Source organism: Diadema antillarum, unplaced genomic scaffold, assembly GCF_040938485.1.
Source record: "Diadema antillarum isolate AM-2024a unplaced genomic scaffold, OU_Dant_1.0 scf00000074, whole genome shotgun sequence".
Lineage (NCBI taxonomy): Eukaryota > Metazoa > Echinodermata > Echinoidea > Diadematoida > Diadematidae > Diadema > Diadema antillarum.
This window is the reverse complement of record NW_027270963.1, coordinates 1,993,209-2,019,822: the sequence shown is the minus strand read 5'-3', so window position 1 is coordinate 2,019,822 and position 26,614 is coordinate 1,993,209. Positions and strand designations below refer to the sequence as shown.

At 37.8% G+C, this 26,614-nt stretch overlaps 1 protein-coding gene across 1 annotated transcript in view; it reads right to left on the bottom strand.

Moving 5' to 3' along the window:
- The window catches only part of LOC139717286 (calcium-activated chloride channel regulator 3A-1-like), a 58,661-nt gene extending 33,306 nt beyond the window's left edge, over nt 1-25,355 (bottom strand). The window contains exon 1 of the mRNA XM_071628778.1: nt 24,153-25,355. Coding sequence (XP_071484879.1) covers nt 24,153-24,490 — 338 coding nt within the window. The 5' untranslated portion in view covers nt 24,491-25,355. The remainder of the gene's footprint in view (nt 1-24,152) is intronic.
- Nucleotides 25,356-26,614: the final 1,259 nt, after the last annotated feature.

Genomic DNA, 26,614 nt, shown 5'->3' with positions numbered 1-26,614 from the left:
GTGACGACAATACCACATGCAATGCTTGTTTAGCGAGATGCTGCGGGCGACATTTTACTCGACGCGACGATCGTCCTCGTCCATCCCATTTCATGGCACGAAATGGTGTCGATATCCATCTTGAATTTGACCGAAAGATCGGTCTGTATTTTGTCGTCGGGGATATAATGTTCCGTGGAGACTGCGTCTGGCTTCACGGAATCCCCTCCTTGGAGGAGAACCGTGAATGTTAAAAAACGATTTAAAAAAAAACTCCTCCAGACAGAGGTATTTTTCTGTCTAATCTTGAATGTACTGCCCGATCTATACACCAGACCCCTCCCCCCGCCACAGACACACACAGAGTATAGAAAGGCAGTCACTACTCTTACCGACACGATCAAACACTGAACCTATAATGAGAAATAAAACGGGGTGAGAGAGTACAGGTATTAAAAAGAGTCGGACATGATTTGATTGCATCTACCGATCTTACGAAGTATATATATTTTTTTCGGTCTGATGAAAATATATTAAACAAGTGACATTTCAGCTGTTAAATGCAATGAGGGGAGGATAATGTTCATCATTTTATCGTTTGAGTAAACAAAAACAAAATGAATGTTTGGTTATCTCATGGCAACAATAGTACACTTAACAGACCAAATGATTCTGAAATATGGACAGATAAAGGAAAGGAAGTTCAAATCATTATGTCGAAAGTGAAAAGCAATTAAATTGCAAGTCCTGTCACTTGAATGATGCTTACAGGTTACTTTCGATAGGATGTCCGATTTATCGCAAAGTGGGGCACCACTCGCAATTGCAGATTGTCACGACACGCCATGCCATGTGGGGAGACTATACGCGCGGAATCCTCATAGATAGTAAAATAATAAATGTCTATGCCTAATCTGGCTTTATCATTGTGGAATGGTAATTAGATACAAAGAATCTCCGAAAAATAATCTCCGATTCCGGCGGACGATCCTGTTAGACAGTCACGCTGGTATTCATGATGACAACAGCAAGTAGAGAGAGGGACGGGGGGGGGGGGGTTGAAAGGGAGGGGGGAGAGAAAATAAAGAAGTACTTCGCCTGATGAAACACAGGCAATGAATCGAAATGCCTAATATATACGCCAAGCTTTCAAAATAGTACGATGTGATTGAGGCTGTGAAGAGAATCCTCCGTCCAAACATTCTTCGTCTTTACAAGGGTTAGCAAAAACCTATTCCATCCTATACTGTCGCCAGACAAGAGATTGAGTAGTTTTAAAGGAGAATCTCCGCACTGCATCAAAGTTACATCAGTTTACAAGAAGGCACATCTAAAACGAGAGCAGCCAAAAGAAATCATCAACACTGATCAAGATCGGATAAAAATACTTATGAGATAAGACTCATATAAAGATTTCACATGAAGGTTTTACGAAGAAGTGATATCGGTAACAATCCTGTAAATGGGAAGAGCTGATGATGTCATCGCCTCACCCGTCTCAAAATAGCGCGCACCACCAATCTTCTCTAAACTTTCCTATCTTTTTATGGATCTGACAAGAGATTATTATGTCCCCTTTGTTATATTTTTCTACTATTTCAGTCTTTCTTCAAATCAAATTCAATAAAACATTTCACGTTGTATCTGTATTATTTTGTGTACAATGCAAATAACACACAGTTGAAATGAATAAAAATTGAACTGAAACCCAATCCCAATTCTATTCAAGCGTAACGTCTCAGTGGGCTAATGGATAGGCAGACTGTGTGTGTGGTGCGGTTTGTTCGTCAGCTCAATCAATATCAATCACCTCAGAAATCATTATATGAATTACGAAGCATGCAGAGACAAAGTTCACAACCACAAAAAAGGAGCTGAATGCTCAAGAAGTTAGTATTATATCGGTCGGTACTCCTTGAAGTTAATGATCTGCGCGAACATAAGAGTATAATCATGTATGTTTGCTGTTGTTCTTGTTGGTTACAGATCACAAACGGAAATTGAGATGTCCGCTACATATGTTAAAGCTACATGACGGAACCACTCTAGTAAAGTTTGCTTAGAATATTAATTTAAGATTTCAGATGGCTTGGGGTACGACCAGTCACATAACACTTCGTAACGGATTCCAACAGGTTGACTGGCGGAAGTAGGGATAATCAACGCTACGCCAACTACCCAGAAACATAACCCTAACCCTATAATCAGGGAGGTTTACTCAGCTCCCTGCCCTAATCCTAGTCCTCACATCAAACTAAACCTAAAACCCTGCCACAACCCTAACCCTACCCTATGTCCTCGGAGAAATTAAGACCGGAGTAATTGACGCAGGAGCATATGTCGTGTTACCGAGAGAACAGATCAATGACCATGCACATGAATGTGTTTTTGTTCTATTGGTTCTTCATAATATGAAGTAGTATGAAGGTCAAATGTTATATTCATTCGGTATGGAGTCTAGCTCGTGAAATTCACAGCTATATCAATACACATCTGGACGCAAGAGCTCAAGCACATTTTATGTTTTTCCGTTAAAAAAAGAAAAAGCCAAACCGAATACGCAATACGCCGGGACAGTTCTCATATACCATGAAATCAATGAATTACAAGCTGACGACAGATCGAATCTATAGCGGAAACCGATCTTACTACTGGAGACGGGACAATTCCTTCTAATCTTTTCGAATCAAATATCACATCCCGCTTTTCCCTCTAATACATGGCGAAGAGTGAAGGGTGGAGGGTCGGTTACTTGATTATATTGTATACACAAATACACAAACACACACACACAAGTATTATAGTGACCCCCGTCATTATGAAAGCCGTGTGGAGTCGCAGATCGGTTCTTTGATTTTTTTTTTTTTGGTGGTCTTTTTAAAAAAGAATATCATGATTTTTGGTCTCACGTGATTTTGTTCAACCGTCTGCAGAAAGGTAAGAAGACTGTCAAGCAGATGAGTAAAGACATAATCAGAAAGCCGCGAATTTCACACCTACACAATAAGTCCTTACAAACAATCATATTATGGTAACTTGCAGTGTGAAGATAAAACAGGTTTCGAATTCCAAAGCGTTTTTACCCTTCGAAAAAAGGCTGCGTGATGGACGGATAACCGCTTGAAACTTCTGCTTTCTGAATTTAAGATATCAAATCGTTTTCCAATCATATCACCTTATTTTCCAGTTTTGGGGGTTATTCTTCATTCTGCTCTCTGCTACTTAGTCAATGTAAATTGGTATGGGTCATTGATAATGTCCATGTAATTTGAACTTTGTTCGTACTCCGCTTGATATATTAACTTCCACTGACTTTGCTGTCACGTCCGTCTGCCTTTTCTTTCTTATTGAGGTTTGCACCATCTGGCCCTGTTTGTTGATGTTATGCTACAGTTGATCTATGACAGTGTCAAAACAGCTTCCTATAGTCTCTCTGGTGATCGAGTTTCGAGGGTAACGTAAATCAAACACGTTTGGATGATACGCATCGATCACGTAAAGAAATACACGTATATGATAACATGTACGGCAGTTGAACTTCCTACCTATTAAAGTAAAGATCATAACAGTAACACAAGAGTGTTAAGCCATTGCGTATAGATCTATAGGGTCTGGGCCCTCCTTAAAATGTTACTCTCAGTATTCATTGTCAACATTGGAATGATTATTGCCTCTTTAAATGGAATGCTTGCCAGAAATCTTCATCCTTCCCAATTTCTTTAATATTTGTCGGTGGGGAAACTACGGGCAATCGGATGCGAACGCGGATCGTGATGATACACCTTGGCCAGCAGGCTCGACCACGATGCCAATTGCACATCACGGTGATCGCTGCGTGTCTAGTTTTTATGGTCGTTTATATCAGCATCGATAAACAAGACCGACTGAACTAGCAAAGCTGGAAGACCTATAGTGCCAGCGTTGGGATGATTCAACACTGAACTTTCTGTACGCAATATCATAAACCCTACCTGTAGGGTCTATATGACAATGCCATCACCGTTTGGATGGGGTTGTCGTAAGACAGACACCAGTCCCCCACCGTCTCTCTCCGATACCGAGAATGCTTCCTGTAAAAATCAGTAACACTTTATACCTCATAACGTGAAGTGTAATTGATATTAAAGGACAAACTCAGACAAACAGTGACATTGTTTTCAAAATGTCATGTAAAAATTATTAAGAAAGTATGGAAGGCTGACATGGGCTACAATAGAGATGATGACGTGACAACCTTGATTATCATCGACTGAAACCTACATCTCTTACCTGTTCATTATTCTTCTTAAAGGGGTTATAAAATCCTTTGCACCGAACAGCTGTATAGGGTGATATATAGTGATGATCGACCAATGGAGACTCCCCCCGCCCCCCGAGAACAAGTGTTAATTACTAACTTACTGGAAACGTAACTGATATCTCTTTCCGTACAAGCCAAGAGGATATATCCAAAGGGGATAATGCATCGGAATCTTGTGCTGGCAGCAACCGATATTTTACTATTCCATGAAAACTTCTGAAACTTGAGAATTCAAACGTTTTATGGTTGGTTTCTGTGAAACTCTCACCACTCTTTCTGGTCTTATGATACTCTATATGATATGACTTCAAGACACTGTTAACCCTATAAAGCCCAAGGGGGGGCACATTGTGCCCCCCTACCAGATTTTCATTTGCCACTCCTTCGCCCTTTATCCGATTTCAACCAAATTTGGTGACTTTTCCTAAAATCTTATTGCGAACATTTTGATATATAATTTTGCTATATTTGATGTTGCTGGTTGCCATGGTAACCATAAACTGACAACCATGTCAGTCAGATTTTGCATCTTTTTTCTGTTCCCATTTTATTTTAAAGCATTACAGTGGGTGAAATGGGTGTTTCTTGGCTGAAATTTGTTGAAGGAGCAAAATCTGAAGTAATTATGGTCCTGGAAAGTTTTTCTTATTATTTCCTTTGTTTTTTTGAGACAAAGGCATAAAACAATAGATATAATAGAGATAATTGAAAAAAAAAATAATATTTTCTAAAGATTGCCCTTCTATTTTGTGTTATTTTGATTCCCTCACCCAAGTTATGCCTCTAATATCATTAGTTTATCATATAATCAATTTGCAATCTTGAAATTCCACTATTATGCAAATATGAAGTGTCATAACTATACATGTACCCATCCGAAACATTTAATCTAAGGTCTCGTAATGTATTATTATGTTGACATGAATAGCGCCCCCATCTGGTGACCTTGAGAAATTTCAACCGTAACAAATAATAAGATTCCACTTGCTTATCATTTGTGACAAATATGAAAATGATTGGTCTATAATAAGACATATATAATGGGGATAAAGAAATTATACAGAAAAATCATGTTTTTAGCATATTTCCTATGTATTTCTTCATATTTTGGAAAATAGCGCCCTCCATGGGTGACCTTGAGAAAATTCAAATGTATGGTCATGTAGAGTATGAGTTACTCTACCCATGTGCCAAATATGACGATGATACATCAAATAATAAGAAAGTTCTATAGGGGGGGGGCACAATGTGCCCCCCCTTGGGCCTGCGAGGGTTCAAAATAGCTTGGGCTTAATAGGGTTAAAGGTGGAACAACTCCCTTGAGCGGAATTTACTCCCCAATGTGCATTCAGTGATTGCAGCAATAACATAAAATATACATATACGTTTAATTTAAAGAAAATCGAACGCTACGCTCAAAAGATATGAATTATATAGATTTGGTCAAAAACATCATTGGCGGATAATAAGGAGACAACAGCAATTCGTAATGCCGCAATAGTGGAACGATGTGAAAATGATCCACTTTACTTTTTCTATTTTGAACGTAAAATCACGATTTAAGAGATTGTCCTTTAATTTGCTCCTTCCGAGGGAAAATTGAAAAAAAGAATCTATTGTCATCCTATAGTCACACTTGTACTCACATGAATGAAAATCATTGCTTGCGAGCACTACGTCTATTGTCTTTAGTCCATCTATCGCTTATATACTCCCACCTTCCCAATCATACTCACCTTGTTTTCTACTCTTCTTTCATCTCTCCTGGATTTTCGCTGTTGTTTTCCATGGTATCTGTGCATATATCTGTATTTATATATGCATGCTGTTTTTTTCCCTTTCCCATTCCCACCAAACCAAATGCACAACCTTGAAATGTATATTAATTCTTTTGCTTGTTTGTTTTACATGTATATTAATATTTAAGCATTACTGGGGCCCCTATTTATAAGCACTGCTTCTCCTGGGGTTCCCACCATCAAGTTTAATTGTTTTCTGCTTTGTTTTTGTTTGCTTTGTATATAGTTATGTATCTTTGTGTATGTTTTTTATTGTATACTCCTAAATTGATGGTGAATAAAACTGAACTGGACTGAACTGAACTAAAATACTCCCAAATTTTCCAGACAAAATAAATGTTAAGGATAATATCCTCACCTACTGAAGAAGGCATGGAAAGAACTCTTTCATGATGCCACAAAAATGGATCTGTGGATACCTGTCCAGAGGTCGACTATTGAGACACCAGTCTTCTCCTCTGGAGATGGATTTAAAATTCTTTTAAATGGATTGTCTGATTTTCCTGAAGTTTCACTGATGTGTTCTACTCATGTTTCTGCATTCACAAAGTCCAAATATATGGTTGTTTATGGGTGTGCCTAAGCCATCGACCTGTTCCAAAGTTTGATCGAGTATTGTTCGGGGTTCACCTGGCACGCACTCGATCTCTCCCTTGCAGCAAGTGTTGACCTGAACATGCGTTGACCCCTGTGAATGAAGTTCAAGGTACACGTTGGCAGCCTTATACGATAATCCCTAATGGGCCGCCGTGACGACACAGTAGCGAGGGGCTCACGAGCTATACGTACGTTGTTCCATAATATGGACAAGGGGGGGGGGGGGTGTTATCGTTACAAGTCTCCTAAAGTCCCATACACCACTCCCCGTTCTTCCATAGCAAAAGTAACCAGAGGGAGCTTTGAGGAATCGAGACAGGAAAGTTTTCATAAAAATATGATACGACGCACATACACCAAGCCCTTTATGATCGAGACATTTAAAATTTACTCATTGTTTTCCGGGGTGGGAGGGGGGGGGGGTTAAGATATCACCTTATACCAAATATCAGTCTTGGATCTTGTTTCCTAACCTCAAAGGCGAGACTTACATTTGTATTCAGAGAGGTGTGAGACGTCACACCCACCCTGGTTTAGCGCTGCTGTGAAGGTTACCTAGGGTTATTTGCCCAAAATTTGGACTTCGCTTCAGAAATACACTTCGATTGTATGCGACCAACTACGACCAACTACAGTAACAGTGCATGTCCACAGATTTACAATCTCCAACAATTCACCTCCGTATCTGTATTTTCGATATATCAATGTCACTCTGTGTGCGTGTGCGTTTCACAGAATGCTACACGTAGACTTATCTTTTCGGCATTCAAAGTTTATCTTTTAATTTTCCAACCAGACAAGTGACAGGGTTATTTCCGTTATTAAGACTGACTTTATTACATAACATCCTATGGGGAAAAACAAAGTCCAAGAGCGTTAATTTTCTATACCGGCTGCACGACATTGCGGTGTAGTGTGTGGTCCCCCCTTTTCTTTATTACCACCAGCTCCGGTTTGGAATTAATTTTCCAAGAATGTTACTAATGGCTGTGTTATCCATGACATTCAGGCAATGTCTGTATGATTTCATATCACATATTAAAACCACATCCGCTAATTAGTCCTGGTTGTGTGTAGATATATGACTTCAGCTTTGTGGTGAAACCTAAACATCTTATAATCCGCACGGTGACATGTGCTGCATACAAATTGCCTCTAATCAAACAATATACATCTCATTTATTATGCAGTATGTAACCTTCGTGAAAATAAAACATCAAGGAAGAAAAAACAAATTAAGATTTACGTAATAAAAAAAAAATTGACCTCATCGCTTGATTTGTTTCTGAGCCTGTATGGGAGAGTTCAAAAATGCATTGACCATCAACGTCAACAAAGTGTGACCTTTGCCTGCGTTATTTCTTTGCAGTTACTGAAATATGAACGTGATGATGGTAGCGTAATATACGGCGAGTATCGTGCGGTGCGGTGAGACAGCGTCAACAAGTGCGGATAATACTACTGGCCGCATCATGGCTGTATTTGATATCAAAAGCGGTACATGTATTAGGAAAGCAAAATGGTATATACTAGTATGCAATTTCCCCTCACACGGTGTGACACAGTCAATGTCATACTCATGAAATTGTTTGGACAGTGAAAACTTGATGTTCCATTCCAAAGCAATATTCCTTTTTACGAAACGCTGTCTAGTACACTGTATTTTGATACATTATGTAGACAAGCATCTCTGTTATGAAATGGAAGGAATCCATCGTGATATGGCGTTTGAGGCGCCACTTATTTTTCATTGAGTAACATAGGCTTACAGTGTCTTCTATTAAAAGCAGTCCGCCAAATAGCACAACAGACACAACACGCAAACACACACACACACACACACACACACACACACACACCAGATACACACACACACACACACACACACACACACACACACACACCAGATACACACACATTATATTATCCAGTGTGTCTGTGTCTGTGTTTCAATGCTGTGAATGTCATGTCTACATTTTTCATTTAACGACGTCATAATAATGATACAACAAGTACAACGTTACCACAGCAATGACAATTGGCAGTACGAATAGGCCTACGTGCTAAACAAAAGGCGCCATTATCTGGGCGTGGCACGTCTATCACACGACTGGTGTCGACTTTGAGAGAATAAATATCTCAGTATTTTCACCATCTTTATTGCGATTCATTGCCCAAATTTAGTGTACGAGATTATTATTCAATTCAATTCATTCAATTCATTTATTTTCATTCTTCTTCTTTTTTCTTTTTCAACAAAAACATAACACAAGATAAATCAGGTTTTACATCATAAACAAAGAACATTTGTCTTAATTAATAAATGGTATCAATAAACATAGGAGCGCATACTGGCAAAAAAAAAATAATACAAAGTCATGCTTCAGTTGAAAAAAAAAGGAAGAAAGAATAGAGAGGTCCACTAAAAAGCAAAGCTTGTAGATTGTGAACCACTCATAAAACCTATAAATTACTTATTTACAAACACTTGTGACGAATATAATATACGACAGGACGGGACAAAACAGAAGAAACGCAACAACATGACACAACTTGCCAGAATAGATGAAAAATATGGAAGGAAAGAAAGAAGAAAAGAGAGAATGAGAGAATACCTACACGCTGAATAAGGGAAATGGAACAGAGGATGGTAGAGAATGTGCTTCATAGAGTTGGTGCTGCATGCAGCTGAGCAAGGATTGTAATGGCTACTTCTTTACGTAATAATAAATTCAGTGTTTGAATGATTGGTGGGTGGATGATGAACTCTGAGGTTAACAAAAACTATAGCTGTTAATGAAAAAAAAAAAAAACATGTCAGGGAGGATTTAATAAAAAAAGTTTCAACTTGCGCTTAAAAGAATACAAAGATGGGGAATTTTTTATTTCACAGCTCAGTGAGTTCCAAAATCTAGGACCAGTGTATATAAATGTATTCTGAGCCAATAAAGTTCTCAGGAGGGGTAAATGAAACTCATTAGATTGTCTAGTGGGATAATCATGAAAAGACTGGTTCCGTGGGAACATTGAATTGAAAATACTGGGAAGTGCATTTACATTGTAGTTAAACATAAACTGACCAAGTTGAAAAAAATACAAATCTTTAATTTTCAAAATCTCATGTTTAATAAATAATGGCTCTGTATGGGAACGTGGCGAGACGCCACAAATAATACGAATAACCTTTTTTTGTAACAAAAGTAATTTATCTAGTAAGTTTTGATGGGCACTACCCCACGCTAGGAGTCCGTAATTAAGATAAGGTAAAATTAGAGAAAAATACAACGTCAACAAAGAGGACAATGGAATATGAAACTTGAGTCTATTAATAATACCAATATTGCGTGAAATTATTGTACTAATATTAGTAATATGCGGCCTCCACGAAAGTTTATCATCCACTGTGATACCAAGGAATTTTATATGAGGAACTCGTTCTAACAAAGTGTTATCAAGAACAATACCTGTGTCTAAATCTTCTAAAGAATTACTAAAAAACATATACTTAGTTTTCTGAAGATTAAGAGATAATTTATTAGCTCTTATCCACTGAGTTACTTTTTTCAATTCGGAATTAACTATGCGTACAAGAGTATCTGGATTTTGGTGAGAAAAGAAAATATTTGAATCGTCAGCAAAAAGTATAAATGAGAGTATGTCAGATGATCTACAAAAATCATTAATATAAATGATAAAAAGTAAAGGTCCTAATAAACTACCCTGTGGGACGCCACATTTAATGAATTCTAAACTCGAGCTGTACTCGTTCAGAGATACATATTGTTTTCGGTTTTGTAGGTAACTCCTGAACCACTCCAAGGCCTTCCCGCGTATTCCATAATGAAACAGTTTATAAAGTAATATTTCATGATTAATTGTATCGAAGGCCTTGGAGAAGTCCAGGAAGATACCAATAAGATGAGAATGATTATCAATTGTGTGCGCAGCGTGGTCAATAAACTTTAAAAGAGCATGAATGGTGCTATGTTTCTGACGGAACCCAAATTGAGAATTTGTAAAAACATTATGCAAATTCAAAAAATTAATTGTTCTCGTAAATATCAATTTTTCCAATATTTTAGATAAAGATGAAAGCAAAGAAATAGGTCTATAATTACATATATCAGAATCATCTCCTTTTTTAAATAAAGGGAAAACCTTGGCTATTTTCATAAAATCAGGAAAAACACCACTTGATAAGGATTTATTGAAAATATATGAAAGTGGGTCAGCAATTGAAGATATAATCCCCTTTAAAATAAAATTACTGATGTCGTCATAACCGGCACTTCGCTTGTTATTCATTGCGGTAACAATATCTATTATTTCATATTTTGTTGTTGGAACAAAAAAAATAGAACTGGAATTGGATTGACCTAAAAATTCAGAAAAATGTATATTTGACTGCGGTATTTTTTCTGCCAAAGTCTCTCCAATCATTGAAAAATAAGAGTTAAAAATATTGACTATATCATTAGGATCTTCAAAAACTTTATTATCATGTCTTATTTTTATAATTTCTGATTTCTTTTTTGATACATTCATAGCCTGCTTCAACACCTTCCATGTATTTTTCATATCATGTTTATATTTTTCTAACTGAATCATATAATATTTTCTCTTTTCCAACCGTATAATCTTCGTTAAAATATTTTTATACGACGTGTATTTATATTTTAACTTCTCAGTTTTTTTCATTTTGAATTTATAATATAACCTATTTTTCCTATTTATTGAACGAAGAAGAGATTTTGTAATCCATGGTAATTTGGGGGACGTTTTATAATTAACTGACTTTTCTTTTAATCTGGGAATATATTCATCTAAATGTCTATTAATTATCCCTGAAAAATTCTCAAACGATACATTTATATCATCATTATCATAAACACTAGACCAATCAGCCCTGTCTAGGTTAGCACCAAGACTAGCCAAATTTTCTGGTGTAGCTCTACGTCTGGATGAAAAAGAATGAAACTTATCAACACAATGTTTAAGGTCAAAACATGCTATAATGGGGAAATGATCAGTAATATCAGATAAAATTATGGAAGAATTTAAAATCTGCACGGAATTAGTAAAAATATTATCAAGGAGGGTGGCGGAATGATTTGTAACACGAGTTGGCTTCGAAATTAATGGCAAAAAAGAAGCTGACAAAAACATTTCAAGAAATTCTTGAGATGTATTATCATCATTCTTAACCAAATCAATGTTAAAATCACCCATTATGAAAATATTTTTATTAATAAAATGGGGTTTTTTTAATAAGTTTGATATACAATCCAAAAAATCTTTAGGACTTGAACTTGGGGGTCTATAAACAATACCAATCATAATGTTTTTACTTTGCGGAATGATTATTTCCACAAACAGGGACTCTAAAATATCATTCATGATATTGAATTCATCACAAACACCATATTCAAATTTTTGAGATAAATATAACGCAACTCCACCACCCGTCCTGTTCCCTCTGTTATTAACAATAAAATCATAACCATTTAATGCATACGGCAAATTATCATCAGATGATAACCATGTTTCAGATAAGCCTATCACTGAAATTTGATGTTTATTTTGGTTATCTAATAATATCTGTAATTCATCAAAATGTTTATTAATACTCCTTATATTCAGATGTAACATAGAAAAAGTGCATTGTGAAAAACTCTTTGTAAAATCTTTGAATTGATCAACAGTGACATACTTAGAAGGAGTTGGAGTTAAGTCATGTTCAAAATCAAAAGCATTATATAAATCTTTTGAAGATGCGTTAACATTGTTGGCAATAAAATTATCAAAAAAAGCAGACGAATGTAACTGAGTACGACTTAATTCCGAAGGGAAGCGTCTAAACAAATCAAAGAGTTCATCATCATCAAGGGAATCAAATGCTGCATTGAGTCGATTAGCCATAAGGAGAGTCATAAAGTATATGAAGGCATGTCAACTGATGAGTTTGTAAAGGAATGAAATATAATGGCACAAGGGAAGCACTAACAGCCCCGGGTTCACGGATAGTACAGCGAGTAGGCAAATTCACATGGAGATAGATTTCTGGCAACATATACAAAAACATAAAATACATAAACAGCATAGGAAAAGAACATAAATTACATAAACAGCATAGGAAAAGAACATAAATTACATAAACAATATAGGTAGAAAGCGTACACACAATCAGTCAAAGTCTGTAGGAGAACTTTGACTGGACCAGTACAAAGCATGTAAACGGACATAGAAATAGCTCCCGAATTTGAACAGATTTGCTGTTTGTAGGAAATAGTTATGAATATTGTCTAAAAAAATTATTGTTTTGTAGGATGAAAAAAAAAAAAAAAACATCTGTAAATTCATTCTGTATATCTCACCCTCGCTCCCGATTCCACCCCCTCCCGGTGTTCAACGCACTGATTGCATGTGTACAAAAACTACAGTTTAATTTGTAATGATTGACAAGATGGGAAAAATAGTGGAATTAAACGCACTCGCGTGTAAAAGGAGCAAAAAATAATCAAACAAACAGAGTGTTTTGATGAGGAGGGTGAAGAAGGCGAAGGTGGGACAGACAAGTATTTCATAGGCATGTGTTGAAAAAATCAGCAAGAAAAATGCTAAGGCTGTTTAAGCACATACAATTCAGTTTTTACTGGGTGGTTGAATTTTCGTGCAACCAAGGCAGGCTAACGACCGTCAAGTTACACCCGGCATTGACTTACAGAATAAGAGAGAAAACAAATGCGTCATGTTACATGACAGGCAGAAAAATGAGGAAAAAAAAAATGTGAAAACAGTCCACGTGCACTGTCACAAAACAAGGAGGAGTATAATATACACAGGGATATACACGGGGGTATACAGGACTGGTCGGATCAGAATGTAGATTGAAATTGTAGCTAATCTGAAGTACTGGTAAGTAGCTGAGGTGACTGCCCTCGATTATGCCATTGGTGAACGTACATGAGACAGTCTTGAAAATTAGCATAATCCATTCACTTCATATTATTTCGATCAATATAACATCACGTGTGCTGATGAGCAGAGCGTTGCATTATATACTGTATTTCAATACACAACCTTTATTACGACAGTATTATGCTATAGAGTAGCGTGCTGATAGCATCTTGGGTATGAGTGTATACGCGCTTATGACAAGAAGCAGCATGTTGCTGCCAATTACAATTATTTCGCTGCTCCTGTTATAAAATCATTTTAATACAGGAACTGTACAGTACTTGTTGAGGTGATGTTTCATGTTTATAATTTTTTTTTTTTGGTGGGATAATGAGAAACCTCTTATGAAATATGAAAGAGCATGTAATTTCAAGAAGGATTCAACGTTTGTTTGATGAAAATTGGCCTTGAAATGGCTGAGATATCCCCCCAAAAAGCGATCCAAATAAGATTCACAGGCCACAAGTTTTATTAGGATTTCTTTGTTTTTCCTTGTTTTTAGATATCTCAGTCATTTCAAAACCGATTTTCATCAAATAAACTTTTGATTCCCCTTAGAATTATATGCTCTTTAACATTTCACAGAGTGGTTTCTAAATATCTCGCAAAACGTTACAAGCTAAATCCTCACCTCAACCAGTACTGTACAGTCCCTAATACAAACACACGGCACATACACGCATACAAGACAGTGACACTCTAGCACATTCTCACCTAACGAAGTAAAACTATACGTAAATGCGAGGGTGCTATCATGTTGTGTAGTTCTCAGTCGGATTTGAACTCCCTCTCGCTTTAGCGATTTACCACACACAGCTTATATAATCATGCCGTATTGAAAATTATTATGACGATGGTGTGGAGAAGGGGGAAGACTCTGAAAACCCTCGCGGGTGCTTGCTAAAGCTGACCTGGACTATTAGATTCCATGAGTCATACATTTCTACTTGTGGTTGGCTGTCCTCATTTTTCGCAGTCCAACAGGCATCGTAAATGCAAATTATTCATTTCCACCCCAGGGAACTTCCATTATACCTGATGCATATGACTTTGAACTGTAGTTTACTGTCTTTTCCTTTGGTATCGCTGAATGCGAAGGACAAAGTTGCTGGAAGACAAAAGTAGACGGGGAATTGTAGGGAGATGATGATAAAAGGGAGGGAGGGAGAGGAAGAGATAAGTATTTGAATTGTAATAGCTCAGTGATCAACAATAGGAGTCTAGGTAATAAAAAGGCGGTTGGGAGTTTTACAAAGAGAGAAAAAAAAAGCCCTAACTTTTGTCGGGCAATGTTTGCTTCATCGAGCTATTTCATAAATACATCCTTTTAGGTCTAATTCATCACACCAAACAAGGTGACCTGTTCGAACTCGGCTGGCAGAGTATCCTCTGATAAACAACAATAGTGCCAGCGACAAAAATCGAAAATAAAGGAAACTATGTAGGTACCTAATGGGTTATTTGCAGGGCACTTCTGTGATAGGCGAACTATAAGCTAAAAAAAAAATGATTTCTCAAAAACAAAGTAAAACAAAACATAATGAAATGAATTAAAATTGCGACGACGGTGTGATGATTCAACTCCAACAATTGTTCCCATGAAGCTAACATACTTAGCTTTGAGCATGACGGGACAGGTAAAATAGCTGGCTGTAACAGCTGACGTGGTATAACGTGGCAAAGATCGTGCGCGTATAGTTCTCATGTTCTATGATAAGAATACATATACATCTTTGTGACGTGACGCTGTATAAGACTGACAGTTCATATTAGCTTCACCCCCCCCACCCCATCCCCGTCCACTCTCCTTCAGCAAAAACACTGTTCACTTCTGTGTTCTGACACTAGCATAATATCACCGGTTGCATCTCAACTCAACATGACACTCACGAACGAGAATAGCAGTGGCCACATCATGAATCACCACAGGAAGCAACGGTTGCTGATCTTTTTATGTATAAATCTTTAAAGAAAATTTAATGATCAGAACGTTTTTACTCCTGACACTGATCTTTCTGATTCCAAAGTGTAATCATGCTTGGAGTCTTAGCAGATGACGAACGATGGCTACTGATGATAGGGAGAGATATGCATGCATTGCAAATTCGTAGTCTCAGAAATATGTCAAAATTACAATGTCGTCAATACCTTCATTATACGAATCAATAAAAGGTTCATTCGTCTGTCACGTGCCATTTCCGATCGATACTGTGGAATTCCTCAGTTCATTTCAACACACTTGCAACATTGTGTGAAAAATCTATTTGAGAAAATCCCCACAAAAATCAACATTGATACGACACGTTTTTATGCATGTCGTGTTTGCCCAAAACGCATATACCGGTAACCATGCGTCACTTTGCAATATTTGTACGTCAGGGTTGCCCGGATCTCGATTTGTCACGACGCATTTGTCTTTGGTAGCTCAAGCGAGAAAACCATGAACCTCCGAACACCTGCACTTCCTTTGGACTATGTTGCCCCGATATTTCGGAAGACACGGACCAGTAAAGCCCACTGTTCAGGAGTACAACTCTGCCCGCTGCATTGTTCTTGGTAATGTGGAGATGATATCAAAGCTCAAATATGTTCATATTTTTTTTTAATATATAATACTTTTGGCATGACACATGTATTACACAAACAAAAAAGGTGAGAAAGAAGGATTACTTCATATGCTAAGAATGGTTGTCAGGTTTTCCGTGACTTCTCTGGATGATGGGCGGAGAATCTGTCTCAAAATGAGTAAAATAAGAACTATATTATGTATGTATACCCTGAGTAAATCTTATATCAAAGTAGATATACTACTTGAGTCAGAGACAATCCATGAAAAAAGAAGAAGCAATAGGCCTATGTATCACCTAATTCAGGACAATTAGACATGCCTCGAAAGTAATTACACCGTGGTACCGGTGCATAGGCCTACTAACAATAAAAGGAAAAATGAGTTTTCCTGTTGTCACTTTTTCTCTCTTTATCATAATCATCAACGGTATCAATTTCCATAATAGCCGTTATTGTATACGGAATTGTTACTGTTACCACATTATTACCACCATAGCATTCGTCTATAACTAAAGATGCTATCACTGTAAGTTGGAGTACATCGGAATATGAATAGATATTATAGTAAATAAAGCAATGATGAAAATTATAATCAACATAATCATTATCCTTATCACTGTATTACTCACCTTCTTAACATGGAAGGTATACTCCCGCAAGTATACTATCTTGTATTGGTCCCGTCCCCCTCCCATCCTGCCCCCCCCCCACAAAAAAAAAGGTGCAAAAAGACAGCAAATAAATAGAAATATTAATCTTGCTTGCTTGCTTTTTAATATCAGACTATGCAAAGCAGATGATCACCTTTAAAGAGGAAGATAACAAACTGGGAAAGGGGGTGCATCAGTAGAGGGGGAAGGGGGTGCATCAGTAGAGGGGGAAGGGTATATCATTGTGGTGGAGATCTTTCCAAAACTGGTCCCAGTGTCTCCATGAAGAATCAATAATTTATCCGTGCCGTCAGTGAAGTGTGTGTGATCTGCGGAAATATAGCTGACACCCAGTAGGCCCTTATTGGCTCAGTATGCTTACACAACCGACATTCACTCTATGATCAGCGGAGTCAAGGCGCTTGGGATCTCGGAGGGCGGAGGGAGGGATATCGCGTGCTATCAGTAAGGTCATATCTAGTTTAGTATATCTTAACAATCTATGGAGTCATCATAGATTATGATTATGGCTGTCTTCGCCAATGCACATTTTTCAAACCTCCCCGTAACGTACATATCATACATGTTTTTAATCACAGCTCTATTCTTCGTCCATTCTTTTCTTCGTAGACAACTATCGTCCCTTTAACAGATTGAGGACACTCTTTTTAATAAATGGCTTGGGTGAGGGGTTCGTTTCCCAGACAGGGGAACGATAAGCCGGGGGATATTAAATTGCCCCGAAATGAAATACTGCACTATTATAATTTGGCGTGGTGGATCGCTTCGAAAGGCGACTCGACCTCGGAACATGGCGAGATAATAACATTAAGTCAGACACACACACACACACACACACACACACACAAACATATATAACAAATTCATAAGAATCGGTATGACTCAGATTAAAGATTGTGCCTCGACAATGATCCCTGCATTACGCTTTATATGAGACTTTACATGCAAAGATGTGACACAAGTTTCTTTCGCTTAGTTTTATATATGAATCATAACTTATGTTAATTTCATTGTTATCTCTTTTATAGTTATTGTCACAGTTTCATCATCACCATCATGATCCGGGCTGATGGCCCGAAAAAGAAATGTAGTGCCAGAAATTAAAAGAAATATAAAATTCCATTTTGAATCTCAACTGCCCGATCGGGCCACGAAAAGATAACCTTTTTGGAAATTTGGTGGCCCGACATCAATTTTTAGTGGCCCAGGGTCACCAGGCCACCGCTGATGTCGAACCCTGTGTTATCACTATCATCATCATCATCATCATCATCATCATCACCATCATTACCATCATCACCATCATCACCATCATCATCATCATCATCATCATCATCATCATTATTTCAAGAGTATATTCCAATATCGTCACTTCCAATTAAATAATTTCTTTGCATTTGGTTAGCCACAAAAACCTCAAGATGTACAATGTTTAATAAGTTCATATAAGAAGACCAGCTATTAGCATGGTTAGTCAGATTATTTTTTCTCTCAAGCCTTGTTTGTTTTTGTTTCTGATTTCCTCATGCTTTACGATGTTGATGTTCTACTTCTCGTGTGCGCAAGACGAAAGAAAACAAAGTCGAATAGACTTTGATCCGAAAATCTGTGTGTATATTATGCAAACCAACTCTGGATATACACGCACACACAGTAGCAGTCTAGATTCAACCTTTTCAACTTTAATGTCAACATCGTAATTTCTGCCTAATCGTTTATTGATTCCCCTTTTGGAACCACAATCAATTATCGTGTGAAAACATGGTTGGGAACCTCGGTCATAAACTATACACACAATGGAATAATTAGATATTAGCTGTTTGCGAACTGACACTTTCATCTTCATGATCCTGCAGGCTTTAATTTCCAAAACAGAGCCAAATCTGGACTATAGTTATATTTTGAATTAACTGGCAAAGTATGTCAGTCTCGTGACCTCGCAGCCACGCATTGGTGTTTCCTTTTTGCGTATTATGTACGAGTCAAAGGCACAAAGTGCACTATAGTTACATACTTATACTTCTCCATTTACCAGTGTTTACCAGAAGATATGAAAGCCACACGCAAGCTTTCTGATTGCCGGAAGAAAATACCCGTTATCACCAAAGTATGCATAAAACTTTGACTAACCCAGCAGATAAAAAGGGAACTCTTTGTAGCTTGTTTGTTAACACTGGCCTGTTTTACACAGTATGGACATGAGTTGTGCACATGTGCATACCTACTGCGTACGTATTTTACACTATCAATGCAAGCGCAATCATTTTCTTATTCACGAAGTAGACCATGAGTTAATCCCCACGCGTTGTATGTAAAATTCATGAGCGTGGTTCCCGTCTTTTTTTTTCTTCTATTGATTTCCAGAGAAAGGGGCACTAACGACAATACTGAGATATCAAATGAGTGGTCTTTTACCAGACCATGAAGAGGTCCTTACCAAACCATAACAATTGATAAAGAGTGGTTAGAAGTGCATAAACGTATTACGTAAGAGGTCGCGGTGAAGCAGTATATTGCAAGGATCTCGGCAAGGGCAAGATGCTTTCATTCAGCCAGTTTCAAGGACTTGCGAAGTCGTACACAACGTTGATTGTTTAAGGCCATGCAGTGTGGTGAAGCACGGACCTACAGGTCCATGGGTGAAGTCAGTTCCACATGAAATAGTACGTATGAGTTTGATGCAATGGTGACGTAAGGAGTTTACACACAGCCAATGAATCAGAGGAACAAGATTAACATCTGATGCATATCATTTTGAAATTCCCTGAAATATGTATAAAGTGCAACCTGTTTGCTTCCTGACATTGTTGAATCTATTAGGTTCATCATGTACAATTTAATCCACTTGCTTTGTATTACAAGCGTATCTCTTCTTTGTTCTGAATAGAATAGAGTTTGAGTTTGCATTTGAATCATATGAACTTCTAATCTGAACCTCTAGCTTGCTTGCCTTGGATATCATATCATATATCAAATCGTTCATGCTGTCATGAATTTAGACTGAAAACCCTTAAAAGTGACAAACGAGCACTTGAATTATATACGTGTATTTTGTTCAGTAGGGCCTACTTACACCCGTGAATTGTGTCCAATACGAGCAATGTGTACCAGCATTTGTGTTTGGACTAGTTTAGGAGGTAACCACGTGAACAACTAACGCTGTAGAAACTGTCGCCAATTTTGTCACGCCATGTACTATTCAAACTCGCTTAATAGCGACCGGTAATACGCTTATTAGATGCTGAAATATTCTGTCAGTTCTGTTGTTGTTTCCTATCTAAACTCGCAATCTGAAGGGAAATGACCATGATGATAGTTGGGTGTTTCATGACCGGTCTGTATTGATTTTTTTTTTCTTTTGATTCAATTTTTCGCTGTGAGTTGCAGCTTCGGTATATATTTCATACTTAGTCACTGTAAAACATACATATAAACAAACAATCACACACAGCCATGTACTGTGATATACAGGATAATTTCACAGATTGCTTAATTTCAAACTTTTTTTTGAGGGGGGGGGGGGGAAGTGGTCATTTTGGAACTTACATAGCACGTTCAGCCCCCGTCAATCACTTTTGCGCTTTGATTGCACGTTTGTATTTGGTGATTGCGTAGAAAATGATAACAGCTCGATTATTTCAATCGTTCAATGAATTTCATTTGTCGTTTAATCTTGGAATTCCGCATTATCAGATGTAAGTTAACATCAGTTTTTGTTATGTTATCATGACTTATAAGCAATTTTTAATCACAAACAATGTCTTCTTCTGTCGTAAACAATGTAGTTACGGTTGATACTAGTCTTACCATTTATTCATTCTCTTTATGGTGATAATTAGAGTCCAGAGCTAACGGGCATCCACATTTTAAGCTTAAATTCGTTTTAAGATTCAAAGGAATTTGAATTTACGAAAGGTGTGCCCATTGCCATTGGTGAAATACAAACAAACAAACAAATGATTTATTCCATTTATTTCTTTTCACTTACATGATTTTCATACAAGGAATGGAACGAAAACAACGCACACCATTCCAGCGAAATCGTGCAAACGGCATGCAGAGCCAATTATGTTATGATCGTATCGATTTTTACTCAAGTCAGTAAATCCATGCTTGTAGCGTATTGTAGGAACACAAAGTTTCTTGATTTTCTGCCCCCTCTTCTCCGCGTTCATGCGAATCAAATTTCGTAAAGCAAATAATTTTGTTCTCACTTCCCGAATCATTATTGTACTTTCATCACATATACCGCCGTGCAATAATGTCAAGAATTTCATCCTCTAGAGTTTCGTTTACTCAAATAAACAATAAATTCAAAAAGAAAAGGAACATCCTTCGAGTATACGAAGACAATATGTCTACGGGAATATCCCACACATGTGAAAAAATACTCGGATTGCGAAAAAAAAAAATCAAAAGGATATCATTCGTGCTGATGATTGCACAACTAGGCTACTGCTGTGAGTGCGTGAAGCGTGCCTCGTTATCCTTGACACACACTATTTAGTGCAAGAATGATTATTATTACGTACACATAGGATTATTGAAATGACGGTGATGGTGATACAATTATACAATTGGAATACGAAAAATTATAGAAAGCATAAATGGGATGAAACTTCACAGGAATGTACAACAGTCTGTCTCAGTATAAACACAAAGGTCTGTTTAGAATTGGCCTATGGTCACAGTACGAGAAATATTATGGGACCTACATGGGGTAAATGAACGTGAGTGGACCAAATTTGCCAAATCTACTTTCCGTTCACGTTATAGCTACAAATAGCAGTTAACCTTTCATGACCTACAAAGCTTTTTTACCAAACTTTTTTTTCTTATAAATCCGATTTGAATGACCAACGCACTGTTCCATTCGTTTGAGATCGCCATGTCATTTACAAACATCGAGTACAGTCCCTTTGTTATAAAAGAGAATTCTTGGAACTTATTGAGCTATAAGCCTCTCTGTGATGAGATGATGAGATTACTAGTACTCTGAGATGGTTCGTAAAATTTCAGTCCTTCGTCTGCGTGATCGAGAAAGTCTCTCACTCTTCGACCATTGCCAAATTTCCGTCATCAATACGAGGGTCCGAACATGATTTTTTTCTCCCCCCCCCCCCCACCCCGAACTTTTTCTCCTTTTTTGCATCCGTATAAACAAAACCATGCAATACATGTCGCCAAAATGTGCCAAAATTCAGAATAATGTTATTGATTCAATAATGATAATAATAATAACACAGTGCTTATATAGCGCATATCACTACCGTAGTGTCTCTATGCGCTTTAAGGAAGAGGGATGAAAATAGAAAGAGGACATGTAGTGTAGAATGTATGTACTATATAGATGCAAAACCAAACTCATTCATAATACTTTTTAAACAGAAAATTCAATGTCTTGAGAGCAGTTTTAAACTTTAGCACTGTGGGAGCTTCTTTAATATAACAATGTATAACAATGGGTCAGCATGTGATAATGTGTCCGTCGTTCAATATTAAAGTTTCCTCGATAAATACGTAGCGTCACTGTCATCACTATTTAAGCAGATGAGTCAACGTATCTGCATTATTATGAAGGGGCGATTTTGGGCAGAGGGATTTTACCATTATCCAGATTACGGACGCGGACTTGAGCACTTAAACCCCTTGGAAGGCCTAAGGAAAATGGGGGAGGGGGGCACATTGGCTCGACAAAAATCAGCTCACCACGTTCACGATTCAACATCATAATATACAAGCGTATAATTATATACACCGAAAATATTCCATTCCATAAACATCTATAAGTCACGACTTCAATTGCAGATGCATCATGTTCATATGCTCCTACTGTAGTACAACAACGCATACTTTTTGTTTGCTTTAAATTTTGTTTGAGGAGTTTTAAGATTCCATTCTTGTTTTTAAAAGTGTAATTTGCTGAAATATAATTTCTGCATGAAGCTACTCATCTGTCAAATATGCAAGTAGGCATTACTGCTTCACTCTTAAAGAAAACCAGTGCTTTAAAGCCTCTGATAAGATTTGATTTGATCAGATTCCAAGATGTACAGAGGACACTATCGGCACTGTGACAGTACTGTACCAAGATTGAACATGGAGGTAGTCACTATTTTCTTTAAACCACTGATATTGAATTCTATTCTTTTAACAATCTATTGAAATGAAGAATTGTAGGTATTGGAGAAGTTACGGATCATTGCTGGATTGCTATTTTAAATGATCTACGAAGGCTGATTTTTTATTTCCAAACATGAGGATTCTTATTTCTCCCTTATATCTATCCCAGCTGCAAAATGGATTGCTTTTTTGCCCTCATTTTGTCGAGTCGGAAGCACTTAATAGATTGCCCGGAGCTTTTGAGTGCCTTCGTGGGCCAAAAATTTTAATCAGACGAGACATGGCAAATTGAAGTGTGAGAACCGTGCCAAATGTAGTCCAGGGTCCTCTACAGAATAACTTCCCGCTCTTTGTTTCTTTTTTTTTTTCCTAAAGGTAATTTCATGTCATCAACTGTCAACGTTTTGCTGTACTGTACTTGACAGCTTAGTTGTGGGAACCTACATACTGACATCGTCCTCTGACGAGTTATGCAGATGAATATTGAATGATTGAATTGATTTGTTTTACGTGACCGCTATAGTATAGGGAAGCATTGACTGCTTATAAGCAAGCAACATCGATCGGGACCCACAGTTTTCAGTCCCAAAGTGAAGGACTATAGGCAGTGAGGATACAATGTCTTGCCTAGGGGCACAACCAATGGGAAAGCCATGGGACTTGGACCAGGGACCTTGCGATTGATAGTCCGTGGTCTTATCCACTTAGCCACAAAAGATCGTAAGTACAGGCACGCACATGCACTCTGCAGCTGTGTGGCATTATAAAACCACAGTTAGATTCGAGAACAGATTTGCATATTGCAATGAGGGCTGATGAGAGCGGTATAAGCAGGGAGGTAGAAGGAAGCAAGTGACACCTTCTGCGATTATTGATAAAATCATCCATCTCATTCTCAAGAGATGGGGGAGGGAACTAGGACATTGCATCTAAACATGGTTACTTATATACTTTTTCTTTTTGCTCCTGAAATAATCTTCATGAAGTTGTGCAATTTTTCTTAAGATTTAGCTCTTTTTACTTTGAAGCATCAAACCAAGGAGGTTCTCTCACACCTCCTTGATCAAACTAACGTTTCGATGTTTGCTGTTTCCACTCCTACACTAATTTTTAAGAGCCCTGTGATAATGAACACCTTCCGCAATTAGGTGAACTGACCTTGTTGCTCGGTACATGAATTCCGACGCCCCTGTGAACGATTTCTTCAATTCGTCGATCAGCATAGGGAAGGCATCTTCCGGAAGGTCTTCTCGTATCGCGATCACAAGATTCCTGTAGCCGCGATCGCTCACTGATAATGTATCCACGTGGGTAGACCCAACGAATTCCTCTTTAGGTCTGATGATCTCCGATTCACTTTCTGTTGATAAAACGCTCCTCGGTAGCGCTAGGAGTGAGAATGCAATCCATATGAGTAGTACTGTTGATGGGATGGGAGTTCTACCAAGGGGAGTGGTTCTTGATATGAATATCATATTGCGCAATCTTAACTCCATTGTGATGTTCCTATATGAACGATAAGTTGAATTCGGACACCTTTTAGATTTTGAGGTCTGCGGACTTACACAACCAGTATTTCAATATGTCACAGCTCAAGAACACCACCAAAAGAACGAATGAGATGTACACTTCAATTTGAACAGTCTTATTGATAACTCCGTCGTTTGTTACATCATCGTATCAAAGGGCACCGCATTTATAGTCCATCGACAAGCATTGCTCCACAAAAGCGGCATTTTTAGGAACTCAATCGGAAATGTAATCGTCTGATGAGGAGCATGAGTAATTTAAGGAGAATGAACAATGTCGGTTCAGTGCACGTGGGTGCTTTTGGCGCTCATCAAACCAGCTGCCTTGTCCTCTGTTTACATTTATTCAATTGCAGTATCGTAACAATGATGAGTCTGTACAGTCAGTGATCAAATAGGCGTGTCGGATTTCACTCTACACAGTCGGTAGTAATTATTTTCTCGGCCGATGGTATCATTCCCGACGTTGTAACACGCATGTACCCAGTGCGAGTTATAATACGTCATGCAATCCTAATCTAACAAGCCATTTGCACACGAATGAAAAAAAAATACATGACAGTATAATCGTTTCTGGGCACGCGAGCGATTCAAGTTGTTCCTAAGGACTGGTAACGCAGCACACAGTGTTCTTCAGAGGATTTCATCAAAAGCACTATGACATGGGAAATCCCCTCGGGAATACAGGAGAGAATAGAACATCCGAGATACCCTACATCAAGATGCTGATCCACAATGGATTTAGCGACGGATCTCAAAAACAGTTCCGCTTGCAATTTATATCCCAATAATCCGTCCTCGTGTGTGTATGCAAAATTCCACGTTGCTGTGGACAGACCCTTTTTTCTCCGCGGCTAGACACCGGTATACTGTACTACCATGGTACCACGGAGCACTCGTGCATGGTACTGGAGTAGGCGACGTAACCGTCTCAGCGTGGTCTTTTCACAATGCGTTGACTGTGCGGACTGCACGGCTATGACGCATTTTATCGACCGTAATTGTGTGTACACTAGCTAAGTGTATGACGCATTGTGATCATAACGTGCATTTCTCTCTTCTTTTGTCTCTTCCCCCGCCCCCCTCTCTCTCCTCTACTCTCCTCTTTTTCTCCTTCTCTCTATCATTCTTCTCTGTTGAGTGCACTCTCACAAAGTCCACAAAGGGCATAATAACGAAGAAATAGTATGGGTCCGATACTTTTATTCTTGCGAAGCATAAGAACGGAATTCTCTCTCGTGGTGTGATCTCATATTTCCACTCCCTTTAAAGGGGCATTCCGGACGATTTTCATAATTTCACATCATGTAGTACATAAATCAACAGCTCCATGTATAGATCCATGAAATTTGTTGTGGTCCTTGAGCAGAGAAACCAATAAATTGAAAATCTTAAACAAATTACACTGGACAGTGATGATGACATCAGAGCCTCATATATTTCAGAAATGTAGCAGTGTAATTCCATTACAATACCGCTTGCTCAACAAGTTCACCTGCGAAAAATCCATGCATACCTTCTTCTTTTGTTCTGCTTCCTTGAGCCCCAACTCATGCATTCTTATGGTGAGGCTGTCATGTCATCATCCTTGTTCATTCCAATTCATAATAGATTTTGAAAACATTCTCATTACTTATCCCAATCACTATAAATTCTGAAACTCTGTACTCAGTTTGACTAATCACAGTTGTTCAAATGTAAAAGTCTGAAAATCATCCGGAGGTCCCCTTTAAAAAAGAAAGACTGAAATATCAGAAACTTTGTTTTAATACCACAAAGTGAATCAGCGTTTCTAGAAGCACCACGATAAGTTCAACCAACATTAAGTGTTTAAACCAGGAGAAAATTGACAGTTACCTGAACCTTCGTCCCTCAGAATGATATCTTGCTTAGAATGACAGTTTGAAGTTTGAAGTTTAAAGTTTGAAGTTTTTATTAGCAACAACATTTGAACATGTACATTTTCAATCATTGTATTTACATCATATATGAAAAAAAATACTTATCTATTACTCCTTTACAATAACATGATTAAATGAAGACATTTGAGATTTAAATGTCATACATGTAGCGTAATTCTACAAAGTTGTT